General features: G+C 35.7%; 1 protein-coding gene across 1 annotated transcript in view; it reads right to left on the reverse strand.

Annotated features, from left to right (window-relative positions):
• The window catches only part of LOC147386615 (ethanolamine-phosphate cytidylyltransferase-like), a 59,699-nt gene extending 42,952 nt beyond the window's left edge, over nt 1–16,747 (reverse strand). The window contains exons 1-3 of the mRNA XM_086422223.1: nt 16,061–16,747; nt 7,847–8,082; nt 7,253–7,434 (exon numbers count right to left, since the gene is read on the reverse strand). Coding sequence (XP_086278349.1) covers nt 7,253–7,434; nt 7,847–8,082; nt 16,061–16,383 — 741 coding nt within the window. The 5' untranslated portion in view covers nt 16,384–16,747. The remainder of the gene's footprint in view (nt 1–7,252; nt 7,435–7,846; nt 8,083–16,060) is intronic.
• Between the last annotated feature and the right edge of the window lie 2,416 nt (nt 16,748–19,163).

Here is a 19,163-nt window from a genome sequence, read left to right on the forward strand (position 1 = left end):
TCAGAGGATTGGGAAGTCTAGCAGAAAATAAGTTTGGACTAAAACATCTTTGGAAGATTTGCTAAAAAGAAATGCACTCGGAAAATTAACGAAGAAACTGAGACAAGTGGGACTAAGACTTATTAACAAAAGATATAAGGGTTGGGAGTTTTTGAAAATGGATGGTACCATTAGATAAGTCTCGGAAAGTTACTCAAAATAGAATATTCGCACATCGAAATCCCCGATAAGAATCAAGCCCAATCAAGAGTATGGAAGCCCGGATTCCGAACCGATCAAACTTGGTCAACCAATGTTGATCGAAGTCAACGTCAGCAAATCAAACCCTAGCCATATTGGGGTGGACCCCACCAACTGAGTTAACTATTTAACTAAACCTAGAACTAGGGTTAGAAGTATAACCTAGATCGATTGATCAAGTCAATTAAGATTTATTTGGGTCAAGGATACATTAGTAGGATAAGACACCTCATCTAACCATGTGTTGTGTGGGTTCACCCATAGACGCATATCAGCTCCTACTTTAACCCCATGCCACATGGAATGCCAATTTTTTTTTTTTTTGATAGATAAAGATAAATTTATTGAAAAAGAGAACGAGGGGGTCGAGATGACCAACCCAAGAAACAAAGAGAAGCAACAAGAAAAAATAAAACAAGGAAGAAAAAGCAAACACGCAAATGACGAGAAACTCTCACGCCAACGAACAAACCCTATCCCATCTCACAATAAAGTCTTCAAAGAAAACCCCCTTAAATTCCTTATGGAGTTTGCTCCAAGAATACAAGAGCTCCAAAATAGACATAACTAGACCTTCCGTTGAAAAACCTTTCCCCTCAAAGATGCATCGATTACGCTCTATCCAAATACCCCGACAAATAGCAAAGGGAGTCAAAGACCAAAGAATTCGTTTCGAAGCCGAGATGAAGCTCCTCACGTCAACCACGATTCCAATGCCGACTTGACTGAGTAAGGAAAGCAACCCAGTACCCCAAATAAAGACAAAAAATATGACCACAAGTGATGTGCCACCCGACAATGAATGAATAAGTGATCCACCGATTCCGCCTGGATTCTACACATACAACATTGGTTTGATGAAATAAAACCTCTTTGTATCAATTGATCTAATGTTGCCAGTCTCCCTAGAGTCGCCATCCAGATGAAGACCGAAATCTTGGGAGGTATTTTACCGCCCCAAACACATGCATGAGAGAAACTCTCTGTGCTACTTAGAGCAATGTTGTCATACATGGATTTAACTGTGAAATTCCCATCCTGAGTTCCAACCCACACTCTCTTGTCTTCTGAGGAATTCTGTGTGTAGTTGTTCTCCACCCTAAGAATTAGTCTTCCAAATCTATCCACCTCCCAATCATTAAAAGTTCTTCTAAAACCAAAATCCCAATTAAGCGTGTCATTTTCGAATCTCTTGAATGCAAATACAACTAGATTCTTTTTCAGGGATAAATCAAAAAGATCCGGAAAAGAGTCCTTGAGAGGACTATTCCCACACCACCAGTTTTCCCAGAACCTTACCTTGGTCCCGCTCCCAACTTTCCATTTAACTCTGCTCTTAAATGCCGTTAATCTTCTTAAAATGCCTTTCCATACTCCGCACCCCAACGCACCTCTCGCCGGGCCACTCTCCCAACCATTATCTTTAACTCCATATTTGTCGACAATTACTTTCCTCCACAGACTTTCCCCTTCCTCCCCAAACCTCCAGAGCCATTTCCCCAGCAACGCCGAATTCATAGAACCAAAGTTACGAATTCCCAATCCCCCATTTCTCTTGAGTAAACAAACCTTGCTCCAACTCACCCAATGATGTTTTCTCACGTCGTCTTTGCCATGCCACAAGAAGTCTCGGCAGATTCTCTCTAATTGCGCTTCAACAGTCCTTGGCAAGGAAAATAAAGAAAAAGTATAGATGGGGAAGCTGGCCAGCGCACTTTTTATAAGTGTGATCTTCCCTCCTCTAGACAGTAACTTAGCTTTCCACCTGCTAAGTCTCTTTCTCGTCCTTTCTACCACTGGCTCCCAAATGTCTTTACTAGTATAACCCATCCCCAGAGGAAGACCCAATTATGTGGATGGAAGGGTCCCTGTCTGGAATCCAATCAAGGCTGCCGCCGCTTCCAACCCTTCCACCTCACCTACACCAAACACCATGCTCTTGCGAAGATTTACCGGGATACAGGTGATTGCTTCAATACACCCAATACTACTGCTTAAAAAGCTCAACTGTCTCGGTGAATACTCCAAAAAGATTATGGTGTCATCTGCAAACTGTAGATGGGACACCACATGACCACCCACACTGGTGGAAAAACCAGAGAGTTCCCCTTCAACTACCGCCTTAGATACCATTCTTCCCAAGGCTTTCATGACAACCACAAACAAAAAAGGTGATAACGGGTCCCCCTGGCGAAGGCCTCTCAAGCTTCTAAAAAAATCGATTGCTGATCCATTGACCAAGACTGAGAACGTGGAAGTCGAGATGCACTTCATGACCCACCTGACCCACTTATCACCGAAGCCCATCCTCCTCAATAGGTATTTTACTAAGTTCCAGTTCACATGATCATAGGCTTTCTCTAAATCCACTTTGCAGACTAGTCCTGGACTTTTCGCTTTTCTGCGCGAATCAATACATTCATTAGCTATAAGAACCCCATCTAGAATTTGTCTCCCTGCCACAAAAGCTCCCTGTGACGGACCAATAATGTTGCTTAACACCGTCTTGAATCTAGAGGCTAAGACCTTAGAGATGATTTTGTAAACTGAAGACACCAAACTAATCGGTCTAAGGTCCCTGATGTCTTCTGTTCCCGTCACCTTAGGAATCAAAGTCAAGAAAGTACAATTAGAGCCCAAATCTAAGTAACCTTCCCTGTAGAAGTCCTCAATAGTCGCCATTACATCTTCCTTCACCGTCTCCCAACATGGAATGCCAATCACATGCATGATTAACTCAAGTTAATCAAACCATGGTTAGTACTAATCATAAAATTTATTTAAAACCTTCAAGAGACATTTTGCCTCTTTCATTTAACAAAGATTCAGCAACTTCATTTCCTCATTACCATCTCATGAATCTTAGCCAAGTCTTGCCAAACAAACCAAGAAAATCATGCTCAAGTTTTAATCTTCGACGATTTTACGACAATTTGAAACCTAAGAGCACGAGGTACTGAGTTAGTTTCAAAGAAATTGTCAAGTTCTAAGGGAATTTGAAGAAAGATTACATGCTTACTCAAGGTAGAATTCTTTCCCTCTTGGTTCAATCGAGAAGTTCACATTTATGTCGTAGATATTTTCTAAAGATAAAAGCATCTACGTTGATTTTTTTCTTATTAAAAGTTTCGCTTTATATACTTCGACGATAGAATTCTTTCCCTTTTCGAATCCATTCAATAATATTTGCTATATGATTGTAGTTTATATTATGTATCTCAAAGTATATATGATATCTTTCTGAATAAACTTTCATTGAACATTTACGATTGTATGATATTATGATTTTGCTTGGTAGTTGTGATTGATTCTTTTAAGAAATGAATTTCCAAACTCAAGTGTTCTACTATCACCATATTTGTCAAAATCATTGACAAATGATGTGTAGAACACAAACAAAACAAGCACCAACCCAGCTGCAAAAGATAGCAAGTTTATGTGCAGGTCTGAATCTACGAGGTTGGAGTCATGGTGGTACCCCCACCCACCGTAAGTCACATGTGGGGACAGAAAATGACATTTTTTGTCAGGAGCTCTGTGGGACCCATAAGATCCCCAAGTAGCGTAAAACCACTTATAAATAAAATTTCTTATTCTACGAAATTTTAAAGATCAAGTTTTCTTTGTTATACTTGTGATGTAATATAATTATGAATGATCGATTTTCACGTTAAAACATGAACAATATGTTGGCATAAACTCAAATATATTTAAGAAAATACTATTATGTTCTCTATGACAATATAGAAGTGAGTCTAGCTTGATTTGATTGGGTAATATGGAACGTGAGTACAAATAAGGATTCTTTGCAGAATACATCTCATCGGAAATACATAACTCGAACTCAAACTTAACGAATTAGCATAGTTACAAATCAGGAAGTTAATAGGGACAGGTTAAAGACTTAGTTAGGTATTAGGATTAAGGTGTCCTAATCTTTGGAAAATGGTATTAATCAATATTGTAAGAATGATTATGGTTGTGTACGTCAAAGCTTACTATATAAGATTTTCTATGCTAGAAATATTAACAAATGGGTAGTTGGGATCAGTTAGTACCTAGAATCATTGACTTTGGATGAGAAAGTGCTTGGTGTTCATTTTATTTCGGATCAAGAGTACCCAGTGTTATTTAGTTTTGGCTAGGGAGGGCCCGTGCATTTATGTTTGGATCAAGAGTACCCAAGATGTGTTTATTTATTTTTGGGTTATAATAAGAAAGGAAAGTGGGTGTATAAGATGGTGATACTTTAGATTTCACATGCTAGCATGATAGGCACGACAAAGACTACTGGTCCCCGTGATCGAGGGAAGCTCATAGTAGTCAATCCAATTGACCCAGGTGAAAAAAGATCCCCGTGATCATGGGATATCCCAGTCAAAGCTAAGCCATACAAAGGGCAAACCACTTGCAGTCAGACCAACCATCGAATTAGGAACTAACGTTGATGTCCGTCAACGGTAATTATGGGAGTCCTTGACTGAGGCATAAATATTAGTCGTAAAATCTATTATATGTTTTGGTATACAACATCATACTTGTCGGCATTATAACGCCAGTGTGATAGATGTGTTTATTGTTCTATTGATAAGATGTGGAATGTATTTATATTTTAAGAATACTGGAATCTAGAAGTCTAGACATTTGAACCGAGGAATTTAATTTCTAACTACAAATTGTAAACATGGAAGCTGGGAAATAAAGAAATGACGTGTTATACGTAAGGTGTTAAGGAAAGTTACAGTATTATTACGTAAGGGTATTAGATGGTCTAGATAGAATGTGTTGATATATTTTATAACCAGTCATGGTAAATTGTGTAAATAGTATATAATTACTCAGATTAATCAATAAACCACACCATATTGTGATGAGATTTTCCTACATATATAACAAAAAACTATATTGATATTGAGCCTATAAGTTATGATTTTAACATGGATACTTGTTCATTCTACAAACATATTGTGATCCAATTCTACTAGGTAACATTACCTATTACTCACCCAATTCTACTCCTCAGTTGCAAGTTGGTGATTTCATTTTAAATCCAAACTAGTCAGGATGCCGGCTTGGTTGGATGCGATGGAAGATTTCGCAAGAAGGTGTTTTGAGTTGATACCAAAGAATGGGAATATAGTCGGTTTTGTGTGCATGGTTATGGTAGAGATCCAAGAGGATGATTAAGCAAACGTATCTAACAGGACGTGGATTACTATAGAATATTAGTAGTACATTAGAAATGTAAGTTGTAAGGATGGGGGGGGAGTCGTCACTTTTTGGGATATTCACTTTTGGAGTTCTCTGTAAATCCCGGATGTTTCTTTTTTGGTTTTAGGATGTACATATACTGTTGGAGTATCATCATGTGGATATATACATAAACCTTTTAATGTTGCACTCTGATGATTTTGGAATACTTTGTGAGGATTTGTCTCTTTTAGTTCAAGATTTTAATTACCCCTTAATTGGGTCATGAGCCGTTGCTGTAATATATTTTCCCGGAAAATGACTTGTCAAGTCATGTCCCTAGAGGGGGCATGACACTCGTCAACGAACATGACAGCTAGGTTAGTAGAGTTTTGAACTTATGGCCTTCTTTCATTAAATTCTTTAGTCAAAGCCTCATGTTGTCTCTTTTATATAAGTGTAATGGGAATCTCACAGTTGAAAGCTATTCTGAGACAAACTGGGCTGCTTCTGCACAAGAGCTATTATTGGTTATTGTATATTCATTAGAGGTAATCATGTTACATGGAAGAGCAAGAAGCAAAGTGTAGTGATCACATTGAATTATGATGCTGAGTATAGATCCGTGGAAAAAAGTACATGTGAGCTTGTTAGGTTAGACTCATTTTGAATAAGAGGGGCTCATGGTTGATGCCTCGATGAGCATGTAAAATAATACTGCAATAATTAGGCTGCATCCCTTATTGTCATTAATTCAGTGTTCCATGAATAAACATTCATTAAAGTAGATTAGCGCTTCATTTTTGACAAAGTGGCCACCAGGTAATCAAATCTCTACTCCATGTGTTAAATATGAGAATCAGCTAGCAAATAATAGATCCACCAAAGTGCTTCAATAGAATCAGTTGGATTTGGCTCTTGTCAAGGTGGCATTGATCATATTTACACTCCACCTTAAGAGGGAGAGTTTGAATTTTCTTTGCGTCCTATTTTACAATAAGTAGGGGTAGTTTTGGCATTCTGCTTCTATCTGCTAAATGGTGGAAATTTTGTGATTTAATAGAATAAAAGAAAAGGAGAAAAGGGCATCCAACAACTTGGTTCACCCCCTCATTCTTTTCTCTCTTTTGTTATATTCTCTTCTTCTTTTTCGCATATAAACTCTAAAACCTAATCTCTACTTCACCTTTACAGATTTTAATCCAACATTACCCTTGAAGAAATGTGTTGTGCAAAAGGAACATGAGGCGAGTGTCAAGCATTTCACCCATTTTAGGTTGGTTAATGTGTCTCTTTCTTCCTTGTTCAGCTTTAATTAATAATTCCAAGAGATAATGGGCTTCAATCGAAACTTTGTGTATTCTTTGATGCTCGGGGAAAATCCTCAAAAAAGATTCTCCCTTTAGCACTCTTCAAGGTGTTCGGAAAGAATGTAATGGCCATATCTATAATAATTTTAAATCAAACATTACTAGAGGTTCTCAAGGATATCAGGTGGCTTATGATAAACTATAAAAAAGCATCTGTTTAAAAAAGAACTCCAAGTATTCGAAGTTTGTTCTCCATGTAAAATTAGCCAATTAGTGATTTATTTGTTTTCTTTTTATAAGTCCAATTAGTGATTTATTGACAATGAGTTGCATTATACTTGCATATTTATCTATACTTCATCATAAATACATTATATTCTTTTCATTTAAAAACCAAATAATATGGTTCTTATTATTACCTCTTTTTGAAGATCAAAATCCAGAGAATAATAAAAGGCATGGAATAAAAATACGATTAGTTTGATTCATGAGAACCAGAACTCACAACATACCTTCCCATTTGAGAATTGCACAATCCTACGAGATGTTGGAAGAAAATGAGAAACCCGAGTTCCACTACTAGATCCACCATCTTCAACTTTTTGGTTATGCCCGTGGCTGAATTGCCTTTGCAAAGAAGAATGATTATGGTTGTCACTAACTGATCTATCTCGCACACAAAGAAGCATACGACCTATTCAAACCAAAAGATATACAACTTGGTAAGACTTGAAAAGCAATTCTTAGGCATCAACTATGATTTGTCTCAAAGTTCACCAAATCAACTTGAAATTTCCCAAAAAAAAACGAGATAACAACTATTAGACAATATGGCCAAGGACAGCTATATATGTTCAAAGAAATAAAATTATGTCGAGAACTTTTTCATTTTCCAAAGTGTGTAAGAATAGGAGGTATGCCCTTGAAACTTTATACTTTTTAATATATTATTTTCCTCGCTAAGAAAAAAAAAAGTTGGAAAATTTTGCTTCTAATATTAGTCAATGCTAAAACTACAACATCAGCTTCATAAAGTTCCCTCATCTTAATACTATTCACTAGAAACAAAGTAGGCAGCCAATTAATAAGAAGGGCAAGATTGATACCAACAATGTCAGTGCTTGAAACTCCTTCTGTACGCTTGATCTGCTTATAACGACCAGCCTTCTTAGCAAGGGCATAAGCATCGGTTCCATCAGGAAGAAGGCAAGGGTCGTCCCCATGAATTATGTAGTCTATGTCATACTCGTCAAATAGCTTGTGCATAAACTCTTCAGTGATTGCATAAGGCGCATCAGGAATGACCTCATCTACCCATTTCACAGCACTCACCATAATCATCCTACAACAAAATTCAAGTGATAAATAAATAAATGAAATTTTTTTCCTAGAGATTCTTAAAGACATAGACTCTAAACCAAAATTGATTATAATATAAACTTTTGAAAGGCAAAAAATTTTAATATCATATAATTGAAATGACATTTCACAATTATTATTTGTGATTGATAAAATATCATATTGAAGGATAAGAAAGTTCTTAGCATACAATGAATCACCGAGGTTTTATTTATTTCAAGAATCCAATTTTTTTTTTTTTTTTTTTTTTGACAGAAAAAAAAAAGAAATTTATTGAAGAAAATGAGAGGACCAAGAGGCCTCCAATACAAACAAGAGAAGAAACAACTAGCTATTTGAGGGGCTTAGACCCATTGCTAAATTGGTTCGACACATTGCAAAACAACTTTGAGATCGTTGTTTCAGGTCCAGCTTACCCATAAAAATAAATAAATTAAAAAGAAAGAAAAAAAAAAAACTAGCTATTTGTCTAACAGACCAACACCCATCTAAACAAAAGATCCTTAAAAACAAACATTCAAACCCCACAAACAAGTTACATCGGGAAAAAAAAAGAGGGTGGGGGGCAAGACTATTGATAATAATCTCTTGAAAGGATCTCTTATTCCCTTCAAAGATCCTACGATTCCTTTCCTTTCCTTCCAAGTGCCCCAACACACAACAAATGGTGTTAGATTCCAAATGATCCTCTATCCATGACCAAAGACTTTCCCCCAACATTGAAACAATGGAGGCACAGAGCTAGGGAAACACCATGAAGTATGAAAAGGGAAAGAAAATGGGTGCACACACAAGAGAGAGAGAGAGAGAGAACTTAGATAAAGGGTAATAAGATTGATGAGGTTGGCAACATCCACGAGCTCCCAATCATTAAAATCTTGACTGAATCCAAATCCTAGGATATCTCCCCCCGCCCCCTTGCTTGAACCATAAACCTAAGCACTGGCATCATTATTTTGAAGATAAGGAAGACCAATCTAGGAAATGTACCTTCAAGGGGTTCTCACCACACCAAGGATCCTCCCAAAAGAACACTCTATTCCATTACCCTACATTGAACACAATCCATTTAACAAAATCCAAGACTTCAAGAATACTCTTCTAAATGCTACACCAAAAGGATGATCTCACCTCCTCACTTTCTGACCCTAGGACATTCTTAGCATCCAAGTAATTTTCATTGACAATAAAACTAGTATCCAAGCACAACACAGCCATGAGCTGTAGAACCGTACAAAAAGGGCTCCATACTCGATGAAAACCCTAAAAATGCTCAAAGAGGCATCTCATGACATGTGAAAATTTCATTGGACTAGTAGCTTAATCAGAAAGGATAAGATCAAGTTGCTTGATAGGGAGGAGGATCTTATTTAGTTTTAAAGATTAAGACAAATAAGGTGAACCATTGAGGGGATGTTTGGAAATGTGAATAATCTAATTTTAACAATAACACTATCTGATATGATTAACCATTTGAGGTAGAGCCATTCAACCTACATGTAGTTTATTTCACTGGAAAAGCCCTAGAAGTGAAGCAAGGAAACAGGTTTGGCCTAACTAGGGAGAGAGAAAGAAAAAGATGACTTTCTTTAAAACATCACTCATGGATCTGATCACTAATTTTGGTGACATCCCATTACCTGTCCTCACTAATACCTTGCATGTCATTGATTCTTATTCCTTAGTAATCCAAAATCACATCAAAACTTGACCTTTCCACTTAAGGATAACTGAATGGTGATCCTTCACCAATATCAGAGTTAGAGTGAAAGAGGGGAGGAAAAAGAGGAAGGAGAAGAGTTGAAATGGTTCTATAGAAGCCTGAATAACTTAACTAGCACATTTTAATGAAGTTACTTCTAGATTTCTGAATAAATGAAATAGCCTTCACACTTAAACTTATCAAATAAATAAATGAAATTATTTTAATTTTGGTAGTCGGGTGATGACTTCATTTACAAATCATGCCATTTTGAACATCCAAATGTGCATTCATTTTGGAAATGCACTCATTCAGTACACACAAATTTGCACGATCAAATGTGCCTAGTGTTTTATTTACAAATTGGGTACATCGAAAAAATTTAGTTTTTAAGAGTGTTTAGAGGTCATTCCATATGTCATGAGACTCAGAACAAGGTTAGAGAACTTCCAAAATTCTATGGAGTCAATAAGGAGATGATATGAAACTGATATCAGCCCCTTCACTACAGGTTTTAAACAGGTAAAATGTTTATCTCTATGCAAGCCTTTTCACCTTTTCTAGGCTTGAGATCTTCAAATATTGACCCTTCCAGAATGTACACACAAAATTTGTCATCAATAAATAGGAATATGATTAAAGAGTAGAGTTGTGAAGATTAAATTCTCAAAAGTGTCCCAAGGGCCCGATTAGATTTCTGATTGACTAAAACAACCTTCTAGCGAGTGAAATCAATTTTTTTTTAATTCTTCCTTCACTAGATTAGAATTAAGTACATTGAAAAATTACACGTCAAAGACAATGTCTAACAAGTTGGCAAGAGCTAAAGTATAAAATTGCATCCCCAACTATGCCATTCACGTTGAACAAATAATATGAAAATGATCATGAATTATTACAATTGATAAAATATAATCAAGTACCTATAAAAGTAGCTTGGGTTTTCTATTTTTGAAGAGCTTTCAATGATTGGGAGGTCAAGGCCGTAGCTAGTTTATCATCTTGCATTTCAGCTAGTTTAATTTTTGCAAGTGTTGAAGAGCATCACATATGGGTGAAAGCTGGGACAGGTTTTTTTTTTCTTGTTTAACCTTTTTACTTTTACCTATCAAACGAATCCACCTCTCAATTTCCTCACGTAGCAATCTAGGGTGCATTCAAAAATATCATTTTTTTTCTTTTCATTTTTCAAAAATCAGTTGGGTCTTTAGAAATCAAGGTTGGATGCGGCTGATTTTTTAAACGAACCCAGTGGTTTCGAAGATATCAATGATGGCACCATTTTTCCCTTCTTCGACGGAGAACGGTTTAGACTCTAAATCGATGAAAGCGTAGGTTGAAGAAGTCGAAACCCCCGTATATGGTTTGGCTGTTTTTTGAATAAAACGTGGAGAAAGAGAAGAGAGAGAAAATAATGGACTGAGTTTGTAGAGTTCGACGTCGTGGACAATTCTTCCTTCTTTGCCGACAGTCGACGGAGTCCAGTTCGCAACAAAATAGCAGATCATAGTTGGTTGAAACCCAACGTTTTAAAAAAAAGTAAGTGACTGCTGGTTTGACAAGTTAGGGATGACAATGAAATAAATAAATAAATAATTTAAGAATTCTTTATATAAAAATATCGAGACAAAATTGGCATTTTTAAACTTGTTTCGTTTTTACGATAATTCGACTTTCTGGACTCCGAAACTGATGAGTGAATACTTCATTCTTTATAATTTTTTGTTACAGACGTAATATTGCGATCAGATTCTTCCAATTCTCACTTGAACAAAAATTCACTTTTTTAGCCCCGTCCGACCCAAAAATCAAGGATTTTGTAACTTTTCTGTTCTAACTCGAATTTGAGCGTGCTTACAAGCTAAAGTATGTTTTTCAGTCATTTTGAACCCAATGGTGAAGTCAAATTTCATTAAGAGTGAACAAAACAAAATCCGAAAATTTTACCCTAAGTCCCACTTTTAGAATTTTCTCAAAATTCTACTATTTGATTTTCCTCTAAATACAAATTAACAACTCGAGGTATTGCATTCTCCCCCCCCCCCCCTTAATAAAAATTTCGTCCTCAAAATTGAAATCATACCTTAATCTCGGAATAGTTCTGGATACTTGGCATGTATCTCTATCTCTTTTTCCCATTGCCATCAAAATTTATTTCCTATTTATAACACAACTCAATAAACATACTTACTTCCCACATTACATTACACATCAAATTAATTTCACCATCATATCACTACCTACATTTTAACAACCACCTTCAAACATTCTTACATAATACCAACTTCACACTAACATAACTTTCTCCTCATTTCAATTCTACATAATTTAGGTGTTGTAAAAACCTTACATATTGTACTTAAAACCTCCATCAATACGTACAACCACTCTCGATCTTAATACGTATGTACAAATAAATGTCACTTGCAACAATCTATCACAGTCAACAAATCTCATTTTTATGATTAATACCACTAAACTTTAGTGAACTAGCTTCGCATCAACATTATCTCTGCAACAAACCTCTTACTCCAACAACACAACCACACATCTTATTCTTACCTTTCATACCTTAACTCTGTTTACGCATTTTATTTAGTCCCATCCAATTTTCAGGTCGAACGAGGGTAAGAAGGTGAATTTTTTTTAAGTGAAAATTAGAAGAATCCGATCGCACCATTAGGTCCGTAACGAAAAATTATAAAGAATGGAGTATTTACTCGTCAGTTTCAGAGTTTGAAAACTCGAAGTATAGTAAAAAATGAAACAAGTTTAAAAATGCCAATTTTGTCCCAATATTTTTATATAAAGAATTCTTTAAAAAAAAATTATTTATTTCATTGTCTTCCCCAATCTATCAAGCCAACAGCCACATACATTTTTTTTAAATGTTGGGTTTCAACCAACTTCAATCCACGATTTCGTCGTATATGGGACTCTGTCAACAGTCGACAAAGAATGAAGAATTGTCCGCGACGTCGAACTCTCCAAACTCACCCCATAATTCTCTCTCTCTCTCTCTCTCGTCTCCTTCTCCACGTTTCATCCAAAAACAGTCAAACCATACACAGGGGTTTCGACCTCTTCAACCTACGACTTCATCGACTTAGAATCCAAACGTCATCCGCCGAAGAAGGGAAAAAGGACGCTATCATCGAGATCTTCGAAACCACTGGGTTAGTTTCAAAAATTAACCAAAATCTACACAATGGGCTAGGACTGGAAACGAATCAATTCGGTATCAGATCAGTATTATACCATTACTGATCAGGAATTTTTACTTGATGAACCGAATCCAATCCGATCGGATCAATGTATTGTTGAACCGAATCCGATCTAATTGAAAATTTGCTCAATCTAAATCCAATCCAATCTCATCCGAACCAACACCTTATATAATAATAAAACTAAAACATGGGTTTGGGGGAAACCTAGGTTTGGATTCATCTTGTTTTTCCAAAACATTGACTTTAAAGGCAAATCTATACTTTATATGTTGTAGATCTTAAATTTCGAACCAGATCTATGACTTTGCAATCTTAGTTTCACTCACAAGAGAAAGAAAAAGAGAGAGGTCCCTTCTTCAAGCCCACAAATAAATGAATCCGAGCAATCCAAAATCCTAATTTTGCAGATCAGCCATGGCTTCCTCTAAAGAATGTGAGAACTTTGTTTATATCGCCAAACTTGTAAAACAATCGGAGCGATTTTTTTCTCTCTAGATCTCAAATGTCAAGTCGATTATGGTTAGGGTTTGAATCATTTGAGAGAGATATGTCTATGCATATGTAGAGAGAGAGAGATAGGGAGAGCCATACCTGGAGAGGGTGGAGCAAAATGGGTTTTGGGGAGACTCACGCATTGAAGATGATTGGTTTGGGGTGTTTTAACTTTAATGAGAGGTGATGGGTTTACTTAAAATTGGTTTTCATCAAAAAAAAATAGAATTGGATATAGATCGGATTGGGGTTAATCCAAATCTGATCTGAAATTTAATCGGTTTTTTATATTTTGATCTAAACCCATTCCGAAAATCCAAACACTATTTTTTTCAGATTGGATTGGATACCGGATAAATGCCAGGTCATTGTCAGCCCTACAATGGACAACCTCACTCGTTGGGATATTTTTTGATAAATAAAATTTTCATTTCAAAAAAACAGAAAAAGGGCAATCGAGGAAGACTTGCCCAAATACTACCACAAAAAAGCACTACATGATAGATAAATTACAAACCCTTTCCCATCTAAATAAAAAATCTTCAAAGAAAACCTCTAAATAACTTGAATAGCTTACCCCAAAATTGAAATAATCATATCTTCCCCAGCTTGCTCCTTATTTTCGGAGATTTAATTGCTTCTCTCCTTCTACATGGTCCAACAAATTGCAAAAGGGGTAAGGTTCTACAAAATCCTCTTTGTCGTCCCAAAAGAAGACCCCCAACAAATAACACAAGGAAGAAGGACAACACCCAACTACACCAAATAAAGAAAGGAAATAGACAACCTCATTCGATGGGATTTTATGTCAACAATTTTTACCCCCCTTTTCAAGATCAAAGAGGAATCCATTGATCACCCCCTTCTTCAATATTCTTTTGTTCAAAAGATTTGGTCTCATTTTTTCTCCATTTTCAATGTTTCTTTGTATGCTATAAGTTTTGTCTCATTTTTCTTTTATTTCCAAAAGCGAAAAGGATCCTATAAGCTATAACTCCTTGCACCATATGGTGGAGTATCTAGAAGGAAAGGAACGTCCGATCGTTTGAAGGGCAAGAACATCTGATGCAGGACCGTAAGGGAAGATAAGAAAATAGAATTTGAATTAAGAAAAATAGGGGATTTCAGAAAATATGGTTAGGGATTGGATAAGGATTTGGGTAGGATAGGATAATTTAATTTTGGATTTTAAGTAAGTATGACCACAATCTCAATGAAAATGGTTAAAGAATAAGATTTATAAGATAAGAAAGGGATTAATGATAAGGTTTATTGGGGTTTGATTAAGGGATTGCGGTTTGCAAGTTTCAAGAATCAAGAAAGTAAAATAAAATCAAGAAAAAAAAACAAAAGAATAGAAAAGAAAAATAAAGATTAAAAGAAAAAAAAAAGGGATAGAAAGATAAAACCTTGGAATCACACCAAGAATAGTAGAAAACTCACTTCAATCCATCAAAGAAACTCATTATTTATTCATCAAAATTATCATTGTTCATTCCTTAATAATAAAAAACCCTAATACAATCTATATAAAGAAAAAAACAATTTAAGAATCCTAATCAACCTAAAATACCAAATAAATAAATCTAATTTTCGTAACTTTCTTTCTCCTAATTTTCAAACCCCAATAAACTTAAATAAAAGACAAAGTAAAGTTACTAAACTGCCCCCAAATATTACTTTAAGACCATAAGTCAATAAAACATCAAAATAAGCCCAGAAAACATGAAAATAAAGCCCTAAAATAGAAATATAAATAAAAACTAAAATCTACTCATTAAGATTTGATGTCCCCATCAATTCTCCTCAACCGGAAAGATTTCTCCACTGGCAAAATAAAATTGTGGTAATTATCATCATTGGTTGCATTCCGCATTAACATCCATATTAGGACTAGGAGATAATAATTTTTATTATGGGATTCCTTTTTTTTAATTTATTGTTTGGTGAAGTCTTTAAAGAGTTTAAAGTAATTTTCTTTTAAGACATTTTATTTAGATGGGAGAAGGTAAGGGTTGGCCTAATGGCAAGCCGAGCCTTGATAAGCTCCTCAAGAAGGGTAGGTCAAGTGTTCGAAACCCCACGAAGCTATGAATATCTTGGGGCCACCCTTCAAGGTCCGGTTGACCCTCAACTCAACCAGTTGCACGTAGGACTTTCCGAGGGGGGGCGATGCGTGTGACCGTGGGATTAGTCTCACCCGAAGGGTGGGGACACCCACGATAAGCAAAAATAATAATAATAATAGCAAAGCATCGTAGCGTGTTCTATAATTAGGGGCGATTGCTTGTATTTTTTTTTTGTTTCTCTAGTTCATCCTTCACCTGTATTGGATCATCTCAACCTTTTTCCAATTAATATCATTTTATTACTAATCAAAACAAAACAAAAAAATCAAGCAACAGAAAAAGGTGACTAAATAAAATCGAAACATTTCGTTTTATTTACTAAATGCAATAAAAATATAGAGAACCCATTTTGCAATTCAAACAATATTAGATGATATAATAAGATTTCTATTTCCATGTAATCCAACCAACCTCTCGTCAAGAGGAGTAACGGGAGGGCCTTTATTGGCAGTAATCTCGTCGTCGCTGACAACACCGACAACCAATTGGTCACCAAGAGCACGAGCCTGTCGCAGGGCATTACAGTGCCCGTAATGCATCATGTCAAAACAACCGTCCATGTAAACTCTAATGGGTTTCTTTTTCTTTCTCCTGATGATGCTGACCGCGGGCAAAGGGAAACCTAAATAGAAACCCAACACGGACGCCCCAAGGACGAGACCTCCTATCAAACATGTGGTAAGAAATTTGGAGCTGTGGAGAGCTTCTGAATGCCAGATATCAGAACCACCCATTGTTCAGAATCAAACCCCAAATACAAATGTGAGAGGTTATATATGTATATATAGGTCAGGTGGAGAAGATTTTTCTAGGGTTTGTAAAGATTATTTTAATTCCCACTATCAGGAACAACCGTGATTCCTACTGGAAATCAAAAGAAGGAGATGTTGAAGAAATTGAAGAATGTCCTCTCTTACTTTTCTATTCTAGGGTTTGATAAATTTGATTATGAGAGGTGAAGAAATTGGGGAGATAAGGTGTTCCTCTCGAAGAAGAATTAGGACAGATGGATGGCGATTAACGATGAGCGAAGGATATGTTGTATTTGGAAAAGAAGCTTTCCAGCGAGTGGCCTTTCCAAAGAATTGAACAAACTGTTTCTTCACATGACGCGTGGCCTTCTTATGTTTTCAAATGGATGACATGTTCTCTTCGTGACGTTATCCCCGTGAGCCTGCTCTCATGAGTAAATTAATGAAAATGGTCTGAATGTCTCACCATTTAATCTATTAAAAAAAAAATCTTAATTTTTCTTCTCAAATTCTAAATCTGTCTTATATTTATAATAAGGTAGAAGGTGGCATCACATATATCTAAATGACTTATTTATAATTTAAAATTTAATTTAATGGTGATTTTAAATATTATATAGATATTTTTATAATTTTGAAAATTAACCAATGTATTTTTAAGGATTTGCGATTGTAATTTTTTTATTTTTTGATCAAAATGACTTTCATTATATTAAGTTTAAGTGTTAAGATTAAAGCATTTTTTAAATCCAAATTTTGATGTCGAACCATTTTTACTCTGTTTTCTCTCATTATAATAATAAAGATTATTTTTAATATGTTGAAATTACTGTTTTCAACATTATTTTAATCCTTTAGAGAACTCTTGATTTTTCTATTCAAAATGTCATCATCATTTGCTTCAAAAACCTTTGATATATTTAAAGGTTAAAATAGATAGAATCTTAAACTTGAAGAATATGCTAGTTAAAAAATGTGTCCACAAAGTCAAAGATGATTAGCTTTGAAAAGAAAAATCGAAAGTTTTTATTACAAGTTGAAATAAGAACATTTAGGTCAATTTTCATGCATAATACATTTCCTCCAATACTTACATATTAGTACCACTTTACGAAATCAAAAAACTTAGGAACCTAAAAAGACCTCGAAAAATTCAAAACTTCAGCTTAGTATTTAAAAATAAGAAAAAAAATTTAAGGGAAGGGAGGTCCATGATAGTCTAAAAGAAATCTAAGAGCCAAAGTGAAAGTTATTTATATAAAAAAGGGGTCATTGAATGTCTCTCAACACCCTTTACACTTTCAGTTTGATCACATCATGTGCAAAATACAATAATTATTTTTTCTAATGGCTTTCAAATGTGTTCATCATTTTCCATCAATCAATCAAAGATCTAGAAGATTTTGTGTCTAGTCGCATGGCTAGCATGTAATACAAAATCATGATAACATTAAATGGTCTACAACACCATTCACTAAGAAAAATGTGTGAATGGCCTTTGTAGAGGGTAAAGGTTGTAATGCATATAGACCCTACACATGTCTAGATGTGGACAGAGCAGATAGATTGAGTAGAGCAGTCCCCATCTATTCAAAGTGATACCTAAGTCGGCCTAGTCCAGATGTAGAGCAAGATATAATACCTACCCAACTCTATATAGAGAGTAGAGCAGGGTAGGGTCACATAAGCAACACACAAATCTGCCAAACCTCCTAATTTTGGGGGTTATCCCAATAATCTCATAGGAGGATAACTCGATTAGTATGGACTCCTCCAAGATCAGGTAATTTCCTCGAAAAGCAAAGGGGATTCCAATAAAGAAATCCTTGAAGATCAGGGATCACGAAAAGACTTTTATTCTGAGAAGATTTTGGGGAAGAGAATAAATAATGGAAAAGAAAGGGAATCGATAATTCTTGGAAAGATTGAAAGTTCATTACTATTTTATAAGAGTTAATTTGGTCATCGGAGAGTTTTAGTAGGTACCACACCATTGCCACCATTCGGTTGGAGGAGCAGGTATTGCATAACGGAACGACGAAGCTGAGTTGTCAGAGGTAACTAGAAATTACCTTTACATCTTTGGCACCATCTGTGGGAGCAAATAAAAACTTCGATTCGATTTCATCTTCTTATCAAAGTAAGAAAGATGGGATGGTGAAATCAACTTGTTCCGACAATAACCAACCGCAAGTCCCTTCTGTCATTCCAAACGTTGAAGACCAATTTGTAACTCAAATAAACGAGATGAGAAAATGGTCAAAAGAGATGCAACAGAAAATAGATGCTTTGGCCAAAGTAAATCTGGTGCTTCCTAATGTTAGGAAGCTCAAAAGAATGCCAATTGTGGAGAAAACCAACGTAAGACTGTAGATGGTGATGATAATGTCTCCTTGGACAACAATGGCTTGAGGCCTAGCCATGAGTAGGGTGATACAGAATAAGTGATTCCGCCAATAATTCAGACAAGAGCTCTAGCAAGACAATCGGAAGTCCCAACACCATTAACTAGAGAAATGGTCAAGGATTTGATCAAAAGAGATAAAGAAGTCATCAGGAATGATGAAATTGGCTTGGTTGTTGTGCAAATCATCATAGGAATATAGTTATCTCCTTTCATCACTAAGTTGTCGAAAAAGTTCATGGTGCAAGATTCACATCGTTCACTGGTATGAAAGACCCAGTAAAGCACTTGCACCATTTCAGACAACTTTGACTTTGTGAGAAAATTGAAATCCTATTATGCAGGTTGCTAGCTTACA

Source organism: Akebia trifoliata, chromosome 14 (genome assembly GCF_017979445.1).
Source record: "Akebia trifoliata isolate Shusen 1 chromosome 14, ASM1797944v1, whole genome shotgun sequence".
Classification (NCBI taxonomy): Eukaryota; Viridiplantae; Streptophyta; class Magnoliopsida; order Ranunculales; family Lardizabalaceae; genus Akebia; species Akebia trifoliata.